We start from the raw sequence: 21386 nt of genomic DNA, 5'->3' as shown, positions 1-21386 counted from the left end.
CTTTCTTCAATAACTAAAACAGTGTCTTCAACTCCCATTATCCTCTGCGAATTATTTTTATATAGTGATACACAATAATCTGATTAACTCCCTATGCAGATGTGTTTGGAGCTTACAGAATAAGTAAAATGTTCAAAATACATTCTTATTTGGGGCTACTTAAATTTGGCATGCTAAATATCATGTTTTGTATCTTGAATATGTAACTAGGTTATGGTTAGGCTTTTCCAAAGTAAAGAGCTACTTATTTTGATTCATTTTGCAAAATTTTCACCCCAATTTATTAAAAGTTCACTGTGTGCAGGGCATTGTACTGTAGCATATTGTTGGAAGAACAAAGGGAACATTTAGACTTGATCTCTGCCTTCCTGGAATTTACACAATGAATGGTAGAATCACAGACTTATGCACACTCCAGTGCCTCCAACAATAACTGTTGACTTTTTACTTGTAATCAGAGAATCCAGGCAGTGGAAAACTAGGTTTTTCCTGGGTTTACGAGAACTGAACCAAAGTGGAAAATGTTATTTGCTTTAACGAAATAATTTCGTCTTATGCAACATAACATTCTGTCAATCAAGCAAATAAAGAAAGAAAGCCTTATTTATAAAGTTGCCTGCTTCTGATTTCATTCTGTTGCTTCTTGGGCTCCAAGAGGGAGAAAAAGAAATGAAGATTTTCTTGCTCTGTATTTTTCTAATTTTATGTGGTACCTCAGCCTGGGCGAAAGATAAGCATTATTACATTGGAATTATTGAAACAGCTTGGAACTATGCCTCTGACCATGGGGGAAAGAAACTTATTTCGGTTGACACGTAAGTCATTGCTTTTTCTTGTTTGTAGACCAAATCTAAATTATCAGTTAAAAAATAAAGACAATATGATGAAATATTTCTTTAATTTGCTATATACAAAAACAGAAAAATATGGACTTGAAACTCTGGACACTGATAAATCTCTAATTCCTGGGATTTTGTTTGGTTTTGGGGATGCTGCCTTATTCCTTCCCACTTGGTCCTGAGGAGCTGTGCGGGTTTCTTTTTACCCCTTCTGGTTGTTACATCTCCCATCAGGGTTCAGTCTCTTTATCTATGCAGAAGTTCTTTCATCCAAAGAATGACTGCATAAAATTTTCTGTGTACTATTCCATTTCTGATTACTACCAGTAAAAATTAAAGGCTTTTTTAATCCTCCAAAAAAACATTTATTTGATATATCAAATACAATCTTAATATGACTCCACCTAATACCTGTTGGATGACTCTGGACAGATAATTACATTCATCTTTCTCAGACTCAGCATCCCAATCTGTTGACAAAGACAATAGGAATACTTCGTAGGGCTGTTTAAAGAGTGGGTGCATGGGAAGCTCTTCTCACAGTGCTGGGCACGTCATTCATGTGCAAAAATACTGTGTAACTTAAAGGTTTTCTTTAAGGTTTTCTTTCTTAAAGGTTTTCTTTGTTTCAGTTGAAAAGTCCCTCATTTCAAGGCATGTTCATCACACAAAAAAACCAGTTCTCCTTGAAGATTTTTGTAATGGAAGATTATCTATATGAAGGTCATCATTTTTAATAATGTTAATTAGACATTTAACACCAAATTAAAATTTGTTACTCAAACCCATATTCATTACATTTAAAGATGTATTTTAATGGTGAAAGTGTATTTTAATGGTGATAAATGTATTTTAATACTGATACTTAAAAACGCATGTTAATGGTGACAAATGAGCCCAATGACCATTTGCTGCTAACACTGTATCTTTAAAAAATAGCTTAAAAAGTATACCAAATTTCATAATGTTGACTCTGTTGATGGGTATACATTATTCTCATTAATTTTATGTATGTTCAAAGTTTTTCAAAGTAAAAAAAATAAATAAATGCATAGATGATAATACCTAATTGTTAAGTTATTACTTTAGTAATAATCAGTGAGGAACTAAAAATAACTGTTGTAAATAAAACTAGTATATTTTGCAACTATATTTTTAAAATATTCATTTATTTGACTTTGCTGGGTCTTAGTTGCAGCATGTGGGATCTAGTTCCCCATCCGAGGATCGAACCTGGGACCCTGCATGGGGATCACAGAGTCTTAGCCACTGGACCAGCAGGAAGCTCCCTGCAGTTGTTTTTTAAGCTTGGTTTTGAGCTAGTGTTCTCTTCTTTTGGAGATGACATATTCTCAGGCTTCACAAGAGCCATTATTTTGTATGACTTCAGCATTTTCCCTAACTAAACAATTATACATGGTTTTTAATAGGAAATCTAGACACATTTTTTGAAAAGGTCAGATACATTAGGAAAAAAAAAAATACTGTCATACAGTCCTACTCCATGCCCTCACCCATCTTGCTGCCATTATTCATGGTCAAAAACCCAATCAGTTTTATTGCGCATCAGCCAAGTGCTAGACATTGCCCTGACGATACTTTACCAAAGTCTCTAATTCTAGAAGTTTAGAAGAGAAAAGGACTTTGCTAAGAATTTTTTTGCAGGGAGTGAAGAGAACTTTTTTTTAAAATAGCCTAGCATCCTGTGTGTGCTGGGGAGGTTATATAACATTGGCTCAAGCACCTCCTTTTGCTTCAGCACCAGCCTACAGTTGTGCAAACTCTAGATGGCACTGCTCACTCTGTGATATTTTTTAATATAGCGGAACAGCAAATATTGACTAGACCTTCAGCAATTTTGCCAATACTATGCTAATGTTTTTGTATAGATAAGTTTAGGTGGCAACTTTTTGCTGCTTATTTGCATCAGATTTGCAGAATGTCCAGCTGCTAATACATTCAGCCTTCTGTAACAAAATACACCAGACAGGATAGCTTAGCAACAACAGAAATCCCTTTCTCACAGCTCAAGATGCTGGGAAGTTCAAGGTGCCAACATGGTCATGTTCTAGTAAGATCTCTCTTCCGGGTTCATAGCCTTTTCACTGTGTCCTCACTTGGTGGAAGGGACTAGGAATGTCTTTGGAGCCTCTTCTACAGAACTGCCTTATAAGAAGGTACTTACTCCATTCATGAGAGCCCCACCCTCATGACCTAAGCACCTCCCAAAGACCTCATCTCCTAATACCATCACATTAGGGATTAGGATTTCAACATGTAGTTGGGGGGGGGGGGCGGGTAGGACATAAATATGCCAAAGGATGCTGTGATATAACCAGATACAATTATTGACACTCATCATGTGAAGGCTAAAAAGGGGTGCAGATAAATAGGGTGAGAAACAGGTTGAAAGTGGTCAAGATGGTTGTTAGGCAGAGAATTATACTTAAGCTGCTGTTGACCTTGAAGATCTGGAACAAGGAAGAGGAATGTATGTATGGAGATGGCAGAAACTCCATCTGCTAAATTCACTGGTGATCACTAGTACCTAGAATTTGGAAACACTAAAATATTTTTTAATAAATGAAAACTAATGAATAAAATGTGTGTAGGAAGCTAGACAAAATTATAGGCTGTGTTGTCAAAATTTCCCCTTGCTTCTAGTGTGGAGAGATTTACACTGTAGAATAAATCAGAAGATAGAATGAAATAAGAAAAGTCAGTTTATGGAGTTATACATCAGTTAGTAGAACAGGAAACATTGGCAGATAGAAAGGAGAAAATGTGTGGATTCTTTTAACTAGGAAAATAAGAGTTCACTTCTTTTTATTCTATCAGAAGTATTTATTTCTAGTGGGGTAAGTTCAGTTTGGTCACTCAGTCGTGTCGGACTCTTTGCAACCCCATGGACTGCAGCATGCCAGGCCTCCCTGTCCATCCCCAACTCCCGGAGTTTATTCAAACTCACGTCCATCAAGTCCGTGATGCCATCCAACCATCTCATCCTCTGTCATCCCCTTCTCCTCCTGCCTTCAATCTTTCCTAGCGTCAGGGTCTTTTCAAATGAGTCAGCTCTTTCATCAGGTGGCCAAAGTATTGAAGTTTCAGCTTCAGCATCAGTCCTTCCAATGCATATTCAGGACTGATTTCCTTTAGGATAGACTGGTTGGATCTCCTTGCAGTCCAAGGGACTCTCAAGAGTCTTCTTCAACACCACAGTTCAAAAGCATTAATTTCTTTGGTGCTCAGCTTTCTTTACAGTCCAACTCTCACATCCATACACAACTACTGGAAAAACCATAGCTTTGACTAGATGCACCTTTGTTGGAAAAGTAATGTCTCTGCTTTTTAATATGCTGTCTAGGTTGGTCATAGCTTTTCTATGGGGTAAGGTAGAAAGTAATTTCCTTATATTTATCAGTGCCTTATCTGTCACTTTAACACTCCAATAAACTGTTAAAGATCTGTGAAATATATTTTCTGCTCCTAAGTTGAAGTGAAAGTTAAAAGTGTTAATCGCTTTAGTAGTGCCCGACTCTTGTGATCCCATGGACTATTATAGCCCCCCAGCCTCCTCTGTTTAGGAATAAGTTAATTGCGTTTAAGGGCTTCCCTGGTGGCTAAGACAGTAAAGAATCCACCTGCAATGAGGGAGACCTGGGTTCGACTTCTGGTTTGGGGAGATTCCCTGGAAGAGGGCATGGCAACCCACTCCAATATTCTTGCCTGGAGAATCCCCATGGACAGAGGAGCCTGGCAGGCCACGGTCCACGGGGTCACAAAGAGCCAGGCACGACTGGGCGACTAAGCACGAGAATAAAAAGGGCTTCCCTGGTGGCTCAGTGGGTAAGCAATCTGCTTGCAATGCAGGAGAAGACTGCAGTGTAGGAGACCCAGGTTCGATTCCTGGGTCAGAAAGATCCCCTGGAGAAGGAAATGGCAACCCACTCCAGTATTCTTGCCTGGGACATCTCATGGACAGAGGAGCCTGGCGGGCTACAATCCATGGGGTCTCAAGAGTGAGACACAGCTTAGCAACTAAACTACCACCACCACCAAGAATAAAAGACACACATGTAAAAACAATCAGCAAGGCAATACTGTGATCTGGGCCCTGGTAGACACTAATTAAATGTGTACTGATTTTGTTGGCTACATAGTAGCAATAAGTAACAAGTAACAAGCAATAAGTAATAAGTCCAGTTTTCTTCAGGGTACTTCCTTCTCCTGGTGACCTATAGGAAGCTAGAAGGAAGTGAAAAATTCCTTCAACAGAACTATCATAAAACCCTTTTACACTAACTTCAAAGGCTCTTACTCGGGCTTGCTGATTTTAAATACAGTTCTTGCAAACATTGTTAAACCCAGTTTTCCAGCCCATTGTAGGCTTGAGAAATAAATCAGAAATACGACAGTGAAGATGTCATCATAAGCAGACTCGATAACCAAGAAAAAAATGAAAGCCCAAATTTTGACCAAATAGAGAACACACTAACAACATTGCACTCTATGATATAATCACAGGTGTTATAATATTGGGTGATTAGGGTACCGTAACCATTCAGTAAATGTTTATATTCACTATTATTATCATAACAGAAGTTGAATTTTTCCCAGTACATGCTGTTTAAAAAAACAAGGATGCAAACAAAACATTTTTAAAGAAAAATACTTGCACAAAGGTATTCATTTTACCCCTTTCAAAATGGTCTTAAATTTTTAAATGATTCTGAAAGAGGTAAAATTACGAGCTAAAGTTATCTGGAAGTCACTTATGGTGACTTATACTCCAAGGCTGCCAAATAAAAAGTAGTAAGCAAAATCTGGCGTGGTATAAACATTTCACATAAGACAGTCCATGTGCAGAAGCTAATGAAGTAATTACACCATTTCACCCTTTTCAAGCTCTACAATTTATTATCACAGTTGCTCTTTTTCCCCAAGAACATATCCAAAAGAGGGCTAACACCTCGATAGAATTTTCATGCTCTGCTAGTGAAGCCAGGCTAGTTAGAACCTATAGCTTACTCAAGTATGTGCTATAAAAACCCAGGTTGAGTCTTTGCCTACCAGTTACTTTTTGACTTTTCTTTGTGATTCCTGTTGTGTAGTAGGCAGAGTTTTTTTAATTGCCCCCAAAGACATCCTAACCTAAAATTCCAGAACCAGTGAATATGATGATATATCACTCCCATGGTTTATGTTATATTCAATGATACAGTTGACTTTAAACTAGGGACATGATCTGGGTGGGCCTAGTCTAAAGCAGAGAATTCTCTAGTGGAAGAGGAGGAAGTCAGAGAGATTCAAAGAGGTTTGAGGGGGAGTCAACAAACTGTTGCTGACTTGGAGATGAAAGAAGTCACTTTGGAAGGAACACAAATGGCCTTAAAGAACTGGGAGAAGTCTTCAGCTGTGAGCTAGCAAAGAAGCAGGAATTTCAGTCCTATAACCACAAGGAACTGAATTCTGCCAGTGACCTGAGTGAGCTTGGCAGCGGACTTCTCCACAGAGCCTCCAGACAAGTACTCGGCCAAGCCAACACCTTGGTGTCAGCTGCCATAACCTGAGCAGGGAGTCCAGTCATGCCATGCCAGACTGCTGACCCACGGAGCCGTGAAATTAATAAATAGGTGCTGCTTTAAGCTGCTTTGTGGCCATTTGTTATGCAGCAATAGAAAACTAATACACTATGTCTCAATTAATGAAGCCAAGAATCCAGAGACTTTTCACACATATTACCCACACTTTAGTAACCATGTCTAAGCATAAACGAAGACCTCCTTGAGTGCCTTCTGAATTTATGGGAGGGAGTAGCATTATTATTGTTTTACTAAGACAGTGTAAAAATTGTTTTAATTACCCTACCATTAAAAACTCACTTCTGGGTCCAAAAATTAGAGGAATTGCTATAGGATTATAGGGCTTTCCTGGTGGCTCAGCTGGTAAAGAATTTGCCTGCAATACAGGAGACCCAAGTTCAGTCCCCTGGAGAAGGAAATGACTACCCATTCCAGTATTCTTTTCCTGGGAAATCCCATGGTCAGAGGAGCCTGGAGGGCTATACAGTCCACGGGGTCACAGAGTCAGACATGAATGAGTGATTAACACTTTCACTTTCACTATAGAATTATAAGAACTGGGGAAGCTAAAAAAGAAGGATGTGATTACTGAGAGGGGGACGTATCTGTTGAAATGAAATAAAACAGCTTATCACAATTGCCAACAGAAAGAACAACAATTAATGTGAATCATTTGCTCGGGTCAAAGAACAACGGTAATAGATCCCTTTGACTGGATATCTGACTGGCAAACTTCCTGCAAGCTTCCAGTAACTGACCCTTTGTCCCCAAAGCTGTGCTCTTGATGTTAAATAGACATTCCCTAATGACCCTTCGATGTGTCTTTGGAGACACAGCATAAACAAACAGACCTCCCCCAAGTTATCGCATTATGTGAAATATTTACCAATTTGCTTAAGACTTAATTTTGTTTCAGAAAAAAAGACAAGGTGGGAAACACATTTTGCACATTGCTGTGTGTATACAAGAAATCGAAATGTTAAAGTTCCTGAATAGATTACAAATTCAGATCAGCTTTTTTGAAGTGTTTTTCATCACCCCCCCACCACCTGCAAAAAAATCTTTGTATACACAAAACTAATCCCAAAGCTTAGGCAATACTCCTCCTATTTCAGGAAATAATGAATGCAGGAGAATTTCAGTGCAATGAAAGCATTTTGACAAAGTCCACTGCAGTTTATTGAAGTGAAATGCGACATATTCCTTAATGCTTCAGAGGCACATTTAGGAAATATAAACACACATTGTATCTAAAGGAAGCCTCAAGAATTTGAGGGCTATTTTCAAACTCAGGCTTTATTTAAAATGTGGATCAGGGTTCCCTGGTGGCTCAGTGGTAAAGAATCCACCTGCCAATGCTGGGGATGCAGGTTCAATGCCTGGGTCAGGAAGAACCCCTGAAGAAGGAAATGGCAACCCACTCCAGTACTCTTGCCTGGAGAATCCCACGGACAGAGAAGCCTGGAGGGCTACAGCCTATGGGATCGCAAAAGAGTTGGACACGACATAGTAAATAAAACAGCAAGATGTGGATCAACAGGGCATGGTGGAACACAGATTAGAATCTCTATTTAAATATCATTGAAGGTGAATCCCTTAGATTCATAGACTCTGGGGAAAGTTTTCCCCTAGGCTTAGACAGGTCTGTGTGAGACCGAGTGGCCCAGGCTCTGATGTGACCCGAGAGGAATTCCAGCTTTGAGCTACAAGCTTCCCAGCTGCCAGTGTGTGCCTGACTGAACTGCTCTCTTCCTGACCTCCTCTCAGCAAAGTGGACTGGATGAATCTGTCTTTAACCTCAGTGGCCTTCAGCGCTTTGGAATTTTGCAGTTGTTACAACATCTATTCATTAAGATCACTTCTGTCTGTACTAATGGGCAGTTTGGGGGGATGAAGTCACACCCCTTCTCATTGCTTTTTAATGTGCTCAAAGTTTCTGAGCTTTTCTCAACTTTTTTTTTTCTTGGTTTGTTTTAACAAAATGGAAATTGCAACAATTAGAAAATGAAAACAAATATGACGAATGACAGCCTAAGCACGGGTTTGCCGTATTGGTTATAAAATACGTAACTTTACTTTTCTAACTTCCAGTTTGGCCCTTCTCCCACCACGATAGGGGAAAGGGACTCCCACCTCACTCATTTTTCAGTGAACACGTTGAGAATCCCAGGGCTGAGACAATCCGGAATGACAACTATAAGGTGCTCATTGCAGAAGCTCTCTGGTCAATCCAGAGCATGGGGCTCTGCCATTTTCAAAATCTGTTCCTGCTGCCCAAATGCAGCCCAAAGACCCTTCTTACTGGTCCCCTCCCTCAAGCTCAATCTGGTACCTCCACACCATCATGCCAGGAGAGATCTGGCCACAACCAGAACCAGCCACCTTTCTGTCTCAAGGCATCCAGGAAGCCCACTGCCTCTGAGATTGGGCAGCTTTCTCCCCCTGCACCTGGAGCCTGCCCTACGCAGGTTGCCCATGCGCACACAGAGGCGTCAGAACACACAGGGGTTATTTGTTAGTAAATGCAGATGCCTGAACTCCATCCCAGCAGCATAGAAGCAGAATCAATGGGGCTGGAGCCTAGGAACTTGGCATTTATCAAGGTCCACAACAGATTCCTACGCATGTGAACATTTAAGAAACACTAGGCCAGAGCCTTGGATTTAAAACAGGCCTTTAAACTCTGCAACAAAGACCAGAGCTCCCACACACGCTCTGCTCTCATCTTGAAAAAAATAAAATAAAAAGGAAAAATATCCCTCACTCTTTCCGATGAGCTTACCATTGAGAAAACAAGCCTAAGTTGATTCATTGGTCAGGTTATACAGCCTCACAAGGGTTGAGTGGAAAATAGTAAGGCACCAAAAGTCACTGAGATCAAAGCAGGCAACACTCACACACACAAACATAAACTCTAGATCATCAGCCAGAATGTTGGCATTTTTTATTCTAGTGGAGGAGACCTCAAGTGTGGAGGGGCTGCCAAAGTCCAGGTTTTAAGTGGGTTCTCCTGAACGGCTAGAAGCCATTGCCCACAGATAGATCCCACTGACCTATCCCAGCTTCCATTAAAGACAATAACTTAAGAATCAGTTCAAAAGTTTTAATATCAAGCTGAATTTCTTTCTTTTCCTTTCTTTTCTTCTCTTTTTTTTTCCTGGCTACTATTCACTTTGCTGATATTTTCAGGAAAGTTTTAAGCAACTATTAATCAGCCACTAACCAGAATATAAACTTTTAATGTTCAAGTACTTGTGCTAGCAAGGGATTAAAAAAACCACAGGGGTAATTTGAAATCAAAGGTAATTAAAAAACCCATAAACATTACATGTATCGATTCCAACTTTGATTTAGTTTTGCTCAAAGAAATTAAAACAATAGCATTACCTTAGCATTATTAGTTTTGCTTTAGGGAAAAAAAAATATACACACAATTTGACATCTCACACATCCAGGTTTATTGCTTGTAAACTCAAGTTTTCTTCATGACTGAAAGAGGTGCACAAGAAGTGAGGAATGTCTTAGCTTTATTTTACATTTCACTTAAATTTTATATTCTATGCCATAAGGTCTATGTACTTTACCATTAAAATCTTGTAAGAAATACTCTGGTAAGATGTATTATATTTTTATGGAGCACTCACACATGGTCGTCTGCCATATAGCTAATGTAGGACACCTCACCTTATTAAAGTAATGTGGCGAAATGCCAGGTCTCCTCTTCATTTTTTGGAGGCATCCTTACAACAACAGCACACATTTAATATGATGTGGTCATTCATTTCTCTTTCATTGTAATGTTATCCCTGGAAATGACGGCTTCTAATAAGGTTGTGTTCTTTTCCTTTGCAGGGAACATTCCAATATCTATCTTCAAAATGGCCCCGATAGAATCGGAAGCGTTTACAAGAAGGCTGTGTACATTCAGTTCACAGATGAAAACTTCAGGACTGTTATAGAAAAACCTGCCTGGTTAGGGTTTTTAGGCCCTATTATCAAAGCTGAAACTGGAGATAAAGTTTATGTACATCTGAAAAACTTTGCCTCTAGGCCTTATACATTTCATGCCCATGGAATAACTTACTATAAGGAGCATGAAGGTCAGTTCAGCTCAAAATCTTGCTAGAATTCTCTTCCTTTTCAGTAGGGGTATTTTTTAGCTTCCAAGATTATGGGCTTTCCTCCTGGATAAGACCTGTCACAATGTTCTGTAGCTCTGAACTATTTTATGAATCAGTGTTTTGGATCATCCTGTGCTTCTCTTCTTGGTTCTGCTTGCTTGTGAGGAGTGTGAATGTGATAGGATTTCTGGGTGAACTCACATAGTGAGAGTCAGAGAGAGCTGGACTTCCCACACCTTTCCAGATAAATAGTCAGACTAAGAGAAATAGGCAGTGTTCATTAGAGCCCGGAAAAGGCAAAAATCCTGAAGGAAGAAACAGGACTCAAGACGGGGATTGTCTGTCTCTAAAGTTCCTCCATGTGAACCTGCTGTAAGAATTGCCACCTTCCATCCTAACTGTCCCAGCCAAGGCAGCACCATCGTCTCCCACGGTAACCAAAGAGTGCACACGGCTGGATGATCCTGGGGTCATACCTGAGACACAGTGAACCGAAAGGTCACTAGACTATAGGGCTTGGAATCCTTAAAGATGGTACGGGAAGAACAAAAATTAGATTTGGCTCCTGTGATCTCATTCTTAGTAGATGGTGACGGTAATGATGGTGATGATGGCGATAATGGTGATGATGATGGTGATGAAAATGATGACAGGAGATGATGTTTTATTGTGGTTAAAAGCAAGGACTTCAAAATTAATGGACCCGTGTTTGAGTGCAGCATTGGTTTTTACTTGGCTCAATGACCTTGGACAAGTTACTTAAATTCTCTATGCTTCAGTTTTCTCATCTATAAAATAGGAACAGTGAGAGTATATAATAAGAACTCTATAAATGTCAGTTATTAGAAAAAATGCTGAGGCCATGCTACAGTTCATGGGAATTATAAGGATCAAGCTTGGAAATCAGGATAAAATTCATCTTAACTAATTATTGGCTTTGTATTTAAAAGAGGGATTGCTTTACAAGGTGAATGTTTTGATCTTTTATATATTTATGTGTTTTTCTGAAGAAAATAATTATATTCATAGCATAAAAATTTACTGCCATCTTATTTTTTACAATTTCATGTTATATTAGGATATAAATAATTTTTACAGATGATCATTGTGTTGTGGCTATGTTAGAAGCAAAAAGAGTACTTATCTTTCAGAGAAACATGCTCAGTTATTTATAAATGAAATGACATGAGTCAGGGGCTCATTTTAGAATAGTTCACTGATGATGGGGATTAGAGTGGGTGAGAGTGTAGATGAAACAAGATTGGCCTTGAGTTGATCACCAGTAAAGCTGAGATTTTGGGCACATGGAAGTTCATCATATTATTCTCTTAATTTTTGCATATGTTTGGGAAAATACAAAATTAAAGTAAAAATTAAAACAATTCCATGGTTATTTCACAGGCAAAAATCTGCTATACAAGAAGCTTCAAATTATAGGAGAGGGTAGCCATTTTGCTCTTCCATACAGTAACCCCAGGGCAAAAACATTTTTTTGTTTTTGTTTTTTAAATACAATTGTATTGCATTTAATGTGACCCTAATTCTGAACTCTCAGAAAAAGTGTTTTTTTTAATTGCAAACCCAAAGTCACCATGGGGCTTCCCAGTGGGCGCAGTGGTAAAGAAGATACTTGCCGATGACGGAGATGGGGAGATCCTCTGGAGAAGGTAATGGTGACCCACTCCAGTATTCTTGCCTGGAGAATTCCATAGACAGAGGAGCCTGGCAGGCAGGCTACAGTCCATGGGGTCTCGAAGAGTCAGACATGACTGAACACCCAAAAGTCACTGATCCTGACTCATCTATTACTGCTTCTTGAAGACTCAGTCAAGTATAAAAAATGACATTTTCTGTGAAACTTCCAGACCTTGTTGCCATTAGCCTCTTATTCTTCTGTGCTCAAGGAGAACATCACTGCATTCCCAAGGGGATACATACTAGACATTGAATAAATGTTTGCTGAATGAATTAACAGACCATCTATTTTTTTCTTCTAAGTTCAAACACATTCAAATTCAACCTGTCATTCCATTGCATGTCGTTTCCTAGGGGCCATTTACCCTGATAACACCACAGGTTTGCAAAAAGCAGATGACAAAGTACAGCCAGGCGAACGGTGTATGTACATACTGCACGCCAACCCAGAACAAGGTCCTGGCGAGGAAGACAGCAACTGCGTGACCCGGATTTACCATTCCCACATTGACGCTCCAAAAGACATCGCCTCGGGACTCATTGGGCCTTTAATACACTGCAAAAAAGGTACATTTTCTCATTATTAGTCACAATAAATTACCCAAGACAGAGGACAGGGAGGTTTAATTCTTTAAATATACATTGAGTATTCTGTGTTATGACTGAGTGGGGAAGATAGAGGCATGGTGAGTCTAGAAAAAAGGGAAGGGAAGGGCAGGCAAGGTAAGGAGGAAAAGGGGTGCATGGAGCGACATTTAGGTTACCGAACATAAATTCCCTAAATGTTTCCAAGTCTATAAAACAGGAATGACTGGTCCAGATTTCTGGTCTGTTAGGACAATAAATACTAAAATTGTTTAAAACTATATGAATCACATGCTAAAATTCATGCTAAAAATTAAGTTCTACTGAAATAGTAATTTTCACTTCAGGTTCTCTGGATGAAGAAAAAGAAAAAAATATTGACAAAGAGTTTGTGGTAATGTTTTCCGTGGTGGATGAAAATCTCAGCTGGTACCTAGAAGAAAACATTAAAACCTACTGCTCTGAACCAGAGAAGGTTGAAAAAGATAATGAAGACTTCCAGGAGAGTAACAGAATGTATTGTAAGATTACACAGGATCTGTTAACTTTATCTTATTTTTCTCAGTCCATGAATTATGCTAAGCTTATTCCCTTACATGAATAAGTAGTATATTCTAATCAATGCTCTTGGTAACAAAGCATATTGGATATGCAAATTGGTATTCAGCAAAGCAGGCCCAATCAAAACTCTAAGCCAGGTAAAGCCAGATACATCAAACCATTTCAAAACTAATAAGGATAAATCATTATCAGTTATGGTTAAATATATATGTGTGTTATATCTACATATTTTTATTCTCCCAACTCCTTCTAAAAATTAAAGCTGCCTAAAATTATTAAATTATATTGTAAAGCATTGCACTGTAGTTAAGAAAATAGTTCAAACCACTAATTCTAAAAGGTATTTCTTTTACATACATATTATCCTTCAGTACCACCCCCAACTTTGCATCATTTTTCACTACATTTTAGCTCACTTCATTTCTTCTAAAAATGCTTTCTTTACTGCCTAGGCTTCTCCTTAATTCTCAGACACAAAATAGTGGGTTTAGTAAGATAGTCTATCACTTAGAATTTGCATAAAATTTCAAAGCTGTGGTACATATACACCATGGAATATTACTCAGCCATTAAAAAGAATTCATTTGAACCAGTCCTAATGAGATGGATGAAGCTGGAGCCCATTATACAGAGTGAAGTAAGCCAGAAAGATAAAGAACATTACAGCATACTAACACATATATATGGAATTTAGAAAGGTGATAGCGATGGCCCTATGTGCAAAACAGAAAAAGAGACACAGAAATACAGAATAGACTTTTGAACTCTGTGGGAGAAGGTGAGGGTGGGATATTTCAAGGGAACAGCATGTATATTATCTATGGTGAAACAGATCACCAGCCCAGGTGGGATGCATGAGACAAGTGCTCCGGCCTGGTGCACTGGGAAGACCCAGAGGAATCGGGTGGAGAGGGAGGTGGGTGGGGGGATCGGGATTGGGAATACATGTAAATCCATGGCTGATTCATATCAATGTATGACAAAACCCACTGGAAAAAAAAAAAAAATTTCAAATCCCTTAATACCAACTAGACCAATACGTATAGATTTTTGTTTGTGTTTAGCTTTTTAAAAGTAGCTCTTATGCAGAAACTGAGAATGCAATAATAACTGCACTATCAAAGCAGAAAAATAAACAAATTAAACACAGGACAGATTTTTGTTTCCAACTTCTGCTTATTTCTGGCTTGAAGATCCACTTTCCATACTTTAATCCAGTCTCTGTTCTGTGCTAAGCAAAATAGATGTTAGAGACTCAAACTTCCAGTCTGGCTAAGCCTGGTTTGGTATCCCTGTTGCATTTGGTTCACTCAAAGTACTTCCCAGAACTGATTTCTGCTTTAACTCTAGGACCTCCCAGTTTAAACAATGACTCGAAGTTTTTTGAAAGAATCTCAGGCCATCCTGCTTTTGACCTTTCAGATCTTTTCCTCCTTCACATTTCTTCCAATTTTGTGTTTTAAGTTTAAAAAAAAAAGTTTCCTTTGTATTCTTATTGAAAAAGCAATTCACATCACTGTAGAAAATTGGAAAAGTTCTGATAAACACGAAAACTTTGACATCATCCATACTGCCACTACCACCATGATGCATGGTTGATTCATAAATAAGCATGTCTTTTTTACATTTACTATATATGCATGTGCATTTATATGTATGTATGCATGCACACATTTGTATTTGCAAATATACACATGAACATACCAAGGTGTATAGTTTATAACAAGGAGAGCAAGTAGGTTTCATCTTCAGTGTTGTGTTCATGTGCTAATACTGTGTTGACAAAAAAAACCTGAGGCTGACTTCAGGTCCAAAATGAAGAGTGCTGTGATTGGTTAATAATGTCTGGTGCAGGTACAGTAGGGGAGAATAGTGACATGTGTACCATGTATTTTCTGTCTCAAACTGATTTTATTTTTGTAGCGGTAACTATCAATAATCCAGGCACCAATATATGTTAGTCACCGTCTCTGCTCTTGACTTACAGCTGTGAACGGATATGCTTTTGGAAGTCTCCCAGGACTCTCCATGTGTGCTGAGGACAGAGTGAAGTGGTATCTGTTTGGTATGGGCAATGAAATCGATGTGCACGCAGCTTTCTTCCACGGGCAAGTGTTGACCAGCAAAAACTACCGTGTTGATACAATCAATCTCTTTCCTGCGACCCTCTTTGATGCTTTGATGGTGGCTCAGAACCCTGGGCAATGGCTGCTTAGCTGTCAGAATCTAAACCATCTGAAAGGTAAGGCATCTTTACCTGAAACTGTCTGTCAGTTGAGAAAAGAGACACGTCTCAGTTACAATATTAACGGGGTGACTATTGGAAATTAGAATCTAAAAGCTAAATCTCTTTGGAATGATCTGAGCTTTGAGTTGTTAATTTTATTCCTCTGACAGTATGGATCATAATGTAATTTTTTTTAAAAAACAAAGACTGGAGCAATTATAAACTAATTAAAACTGAAAATACGTTAATTTTTGGAAAAGAAAAATTGGTCCTGATGTATAGTCCTACCGTGAAAGTATAATGCTGCTTATAGCTACTCAAATTTGTAAAACATACAATGTTTTAAACACCAGAAGATGTGTATATTGGTGCTGAAAAGTAACTTGTGTTTTGACTTGATTCTGTTAAATACAACCAGCTTTGTTCTTTATGAGTCCAAGCTGTTCCTTGGTTTTACATGCTAAATCTCCCTTCCATCTCTTTAATATAAGGAAAAGAAATATCCCCAGTTGTTGAAAAATATTAGTTTGTAATATCGGTTTCCTGAAGAAATTAGCTCTGATGTGGGTCTTTGAGTAGGTTACTTTGAACTTCAGATATAACCTCATTCATCCAAGGTGACCTTGGCTGCATCAGGCCCAGGTGCATAACCATTTTATCTAAGTGAGCAATAAAAATACATGACCACTGTATTCCTCCTCCTCCATCCCATCATATCCATTAAAATATGGCAAAGCTTCTCTTCACCATTTATTTTTTCTCATTAAAGCATTATCTATTTCAATGCTGACTCACTGATAACATAAAAGAGTGAGGGGTTCCTGGCAGGGATGCCTGGATTCCAGTGATTAGGACTCTGCCATTTCACAGAAGAGGGTGAGGGTTCAATCCCTGGCCAGGGAACTGAGATCCCACACACCACGTGACATAGCCAAAGAGAACCTAGTGAAATAAAATAGTGAAAGTGCGTTTCTTCCCACACCGCTTATCCACTAACATGTCTTGTTTTTTTCCTCATCAAAAGATCATCATAGTGAAATCCCACTGAAGTTCGTTCCACATTTTTTAAAACACAAGTAATACCCCTTCTCTGTGCCATAGAGGCTTTCTTTTACTGCTTGAATTTTCCATGAATGATTCATTTACCGCTGTTTACTTGTTCATAGTATTGTTTCTAGCTGTTTATTTCTTCAGTTTCTATCATTTCACCAGCAGCATTGATAAGGCAATAGGAGAGAGAACAATGGCTTCATTAAACAGTGGCTCCTCTGTGTGGTTTTCAGCTGGTTTGCAGGCCTTTTTCTTGGTACAAGACTGTAAGAAGCCTTCATCTGAGGGCAATATCCACGGCAAACATGTTAGACACTACTACATCGCTGCTGAAGAAGTCATCTGGAATTATGCACCCTCCGGTATAGACGCCTTCACCAAAGAAAGTTTAAGCGCACCGGGAAGGTAATTCAGAAAAAAAATGATGTTATTTCAAAATATGCCTCCTCCTCAAAAAGTCATAAAAGGCTATTCAGGAATTAAAATTTTAACTGGTACTTGAAACTGAGTAACTAGACTGCTAAATAATTATTGAGGTGTTTGGTAGTGAGTCCAAGTTGGAGAAATAGGACTTCTGAGTTCATGAAAAAGAATAGAAAAGTTGTCAGATGCTCAAGAAAATCCTCAGAAAATGCTGAAAACAAGATCAATTTGTTAGCTTTCCATTCCTGAAGCCAGCCTTGTGTAATCTAGCAGCACTGGGTATATTCACAAGGTCGTATAATCCTCAGCACTGTGACTCCCAGAACTTTGCCGTCATTTCAAGTAGAAATTCTATTCAACAAGAGCTGAGCTCTGCCCAAGCTTGTGGCTTCTGAAGCAGAGACTTAAGTCCCTGCGGCACTGACAGCCAGATATAATGACTCCCTACCCTGTATCTCCAGCCCAGATGGCTCTTACACATGGCAGATTTGCATTCAGAACTGCTCAGTGGACGCCCCACTTGGACGAGGCCCTCTCCAAATCAATGTGTCCAAGCCTGAACCCTCTGTCTTCCCAGTTCTGAGCTTGCTCCTCTACACGAATGGTATTGCCATTCATCCATCACTCAAATCCCAAGGCCTGAGCATCACCCTTGACTCCTTCCCTCCTCCACCAGTCCCTCCCTCTCTCATCAAACGCTGCCTCATTATGCCCTAGATATCTCAGGAGGTCTGTTTGCTTCTCCCCAACTTCTTTGCTCCTACCTCTGAAGTCATCACTACCCTCATCGAGATTTTAAAAGAAGCCTACTGACGTGGCTCCCTACCACGGGCTTCCAGCTGCTTAAGGAATCCACCTAACACACTCATCCTTTTTTAAAAATTTACACATATATATTATATATATACACATTTTAGCCATGCACCGTGGCATGTGGGATCTTACAGTTTCCTTACCAGGGATCAAACCCACACACCCTGCATTGGAAGTACAGAGTCTTAAGCACTGGACCACCAGGCACATCCCATAAAACACTAATCCTTAATGCGTGCATGTTTCAAAGTGCTGAGATGTCCTGAGACCTTAGCTAGGTCCTCCCACCCACCCCCCATCTCTCTGAGCCTCATTCTCCACACCTCTGTCTTATCCTGTGTGCTATGGTCCTGCCCTACTTCACAAGACACGCTATGCTCACTGTCTTCTCTGAGCCTCCCCTTCACAAAGAGCTGTTCCCTCTTTGTAAACGCCTGCCCCATCCTCCCCGCCACACACATTCCATCTTTTTAATGCCACTTCTCCTCTGGCTAATTCTTAAAATCTCTTCCTTTGGAAAGCCTTTGAGGGCTCCCCCCACCCCCTCCATAACTCCAGGAGAAATGTTTCATAACACCCTGCGCTTGTTACATGTTGTTACATTGAACAGTCTGTAATCTGTCTTCTGGGACAGATGCCAAGTCCATGTGGACAATGACAGGTCCATTTGCTTACGGGTCTGTCGTCATCATCTGACAGGGCTCCTGGCACAGAGGAGGTGTTCAGTACATCTGTGTACGGGAGAAGAGATGCACGGGGCAGCTTTGTTAGGTCAGATGCCTTTCTGAGATTTAATTTCGTCATCTGTAAAATGAAGAGAGTGGGGAGGGAGTGGTTAAGCTGGCAGAAGAGTAGGACCTGGAGCTCACCTCCTCACACAAATACATCCAAAACATGTCAAGACGTGCAACAATTCTCACAGAACACCTGCCGAATGTGGCAGAGGACCTCAGACTTCTGACATGGCAAGAAAATCCACATAACTGGGCAGGACAAATGAAGAAGAGAGAGGGAGAGAGAAAGGGACTGGGGCAGGATCTGGGCCCCTCGGAGCGAGCTGTGGGAGAAGAAAGGTTCCTGCACCCTGGAAGTCCCCTCTCTGGCGGGACAGAGCGGGGCTTCGCCTCAGAGGAAAGCGCAACAACCAGTTTGCAGAAGGAAAAATGGACAGTCATGGCCCTGAGCGCCCCTGCCTGAGAGGCCCGATGCAGACGGGGGCTGCGTGCTGAAGCTCAGGCTTCGGAGGTCACCCCAGGGAGAGAACTGGGGTGGCTGCGCTGGAGACAGCCTGCAGGGGCTGGAGCGTGATGTGAGTGAGAGCGTAGAGCGCGATTGTCGGGGGCTGCAAGCGGGGAGGGGTGGGGCCCCCAGAGGAGCATCTTTCCCTGCGTGCCATCAGGCGATGGGGCACAGCGAAGGATCCCAGGAGAGCTGGCAGGCCACCGCACCTGCACACCCCCTCAAGGGGGAGATGGGGGCACAGCCTGGGGAAAGAGGCAGAAGGCATCCAAACTCAAAGCAGTCCTTGGGCCAAAAAATATTAAACCCACACAAGCTACACAGGCGTGCTTCTGCATTTGCACAGCTTTCCATGATGATGGTAGATAACTGTTTCTCCTAAACTCAGAGTGAGAGAAATAAAGTGCAGTGAAGAAGTAGAGGAACCACTTCCAGTTAAAAGACCAAGAGAAACTGTAAAATGGGGAGAATAATACCAGTTTTGTTGCATCATCATGTGAGTTTCAGACAATAAATGAATATTTCTGAGTGCTGACATGCAGTAAACAGTAGTTACTCTAGTTTTAGACATTTCATAATTTATTTAAAAGACTCTATTGTAGGACAGGTTATTAACTGTCAGGGGTCAACATGGGTCCTCTTGAAATTTTTTTTCACTTCACTTGAAAAAAAAAATTAAATCTCTGTGCCACGAATCTCCACCCCCAATCTTAACATCTTTCTACAGAATGCCTAGTACTATCTGCTTGTTTGGGTATTTGGCAAATCATGGATAATAATTCTAAGCTTTGGTCAGAACTTTTCAATGAGTATCCTGTGTGATTACTGGGCTCTGTTCTGCTCTCAGCTCCAGAATTAAACCCTTTCTCTTTTGGCAGTGCTTCAGAGGCATTTTTTGAACAGGGTCCTACAAGAATTGGAGGCTCGTATAAAAAGCTGGTTTATCGTGAGTACACAGATGCCTCCTTCTCTAAGCAAAAAGAGAGAGGCCCTGAAGAGGAACATCTTGGCATCCTGGGTAAGTCTGCACAGAATACACAAGTGCTGACGTAATCTTGGGCTTTCCCGGTGGCTCAGCGGTAAAGAATCTGCCTGCCAATGCAGGAGATACAGGTTCTGTCTCTGGGTTGGGAAGACCCTCCGGTGAAGGAAATGGCAACCCACTCCAGTATTCTTGCTTAGAGAATCCCATGGACAGAGGGGGCTACAGTCCATGGGGCCACAAAAGAGTCAGGCACAACTTAGCAATTTAACAACAACAATGTACTCTTCCTCTGAACTACAACCAACTTAAGGAAGAACAGAAGCCTCAGAACCTGAAGCCTGATTTCTACATATAAACTATTCATGGAGGGGCGAACATCAATAAAATGCAGTCGCCAATCACTTTCCCAAATGTAAATTTACCATAGTCAATCTTCAACCTGAAAAGCCAGGCTGACTTCATCTGAATGTCTTTTTCCTTTCTTCAAAGAGGTAAGGGGTGACTTTGTTTTAATAGACAGCAAAGTCATTAGCTTCTGCTTTTAGTTAAAGGTACATTCCCTTAGAAATAAAATCCAGCTACTAATGAATGAGGCAGTTTGGTTTGTTTTAGAGCCCCCTCCTCCCCAGGCAGAACCCAGAGATCTCTTCTTGCCAAGGCACATGGGCAGAAGAACAAGCGCATGGATTCAGACTGTCCTCGCCGTCTGTCCTCACCTATTAGCTGTGTGACCTTTGAAATACTCCCCTCTCTGGGCCTGTTCCCTTTCTATAAAATGAGAAAGACAGTAACAACAACAGGCCCTACCTCATAAAGCAGTCACAAGGATTAAATGTGTTAATTCACATAAACACTCAGAAGAACACATAGGAAACTCTCAATAAATGTCGCTTTATTTATTACATAAAATACTTGTGTACTATATATGTATTTTTATTCTTTATTTAGTAATAATATTAATTTTGGTGATGAAAAATACACAACAGTGTTGCTTCTCACATCCAAGACAAATTTAACTTACCCGTTTGGGTGGCCAATGTTTATGGCATTCTCTTGGCTCTTGGGACCAAATAACACACGTCTGGTCCACAGGAAACTAGGATGAGGAGAGAGCAGGTACTGAGTAGTTTTACAGATGTGTGAGGCTTGTCAACTGACTTGATTAAACATGGTAACAAATTTCATTACTTGACGTTAACTCAAAAGACCCTTCTCATCACTTTCTAGACTCCCCATGTCAAATTGATAATGGACTTTTAACAAACC

General features: G+C 40.2%; 1 protein-coding gene and 1 long non-coding RNA gene across 2 annotated transcripts in view; one reads left to right on the top strand and one right to left on the bottom strand.

Annotated features, from left to right (window-relative positions):
* The first annotated feature begins 631 nt into the window (after positions 1-631).
* CP (ceruloplasmin) overlaps positions 632-21386 on the top strand; it is a 45305-nt gene continuing 24550 nt past the window's right edge. The window contains exons 1-7 of the mRNA XM_061168078.1: positions 632-815; positions 10274-10521; positions 12592-12804; positions 13170-13343; positions 15371-15625; positions 16894-17065; positions 20014-20153. Of these exons, the coding sequence (XP_061024061.1) occupies positions 670-815; positions 10274-10521; positions 12592-12804; positions 13170-13343; positions 15371-15625; positions 16894-17065; positions 20014-20153 (1348 nt within the window). The 5' untranslated portion in view covers positions 632-669. The remainder of the gene's footprint in view (positions 816-10273; positions 10522-12591; positions 12805-13169; positions 13344-15370; positions 15626-16893; positions 17066-20013; positions 20154-21386) is intronic.
* Positions 12674-21248, bottom strand: LOC133074145 (uncharacterized). The gene is made up of 3 exons (XR_009697085.1): positions 21142-21248; positions 18572-18700; positions 12674-12793 (listed from the first exon to the last, which is right to left on the bottom strand). It is a non-coding gene; the product is annotated as an uncharacterized LOC133074145 (long non-coding RNA).

Source organism: Dama dama, chromosome 19 (assembly GCF_033118175.1).
Source record: "Dama dama isolate Ldn47 chromosome 19, ASM3311817v1, whole genome shotgun sequence".
Taxonomy (NCBI): domain Eukaryota; kingdom Metazoa; phylum Chordata; class Mammalia; order Artiodactyla; family Cervidae; genus Dama; species Dama dama.
This window is presented reverse-complemented; position numbering and strand designations above follow the sequence as displayed.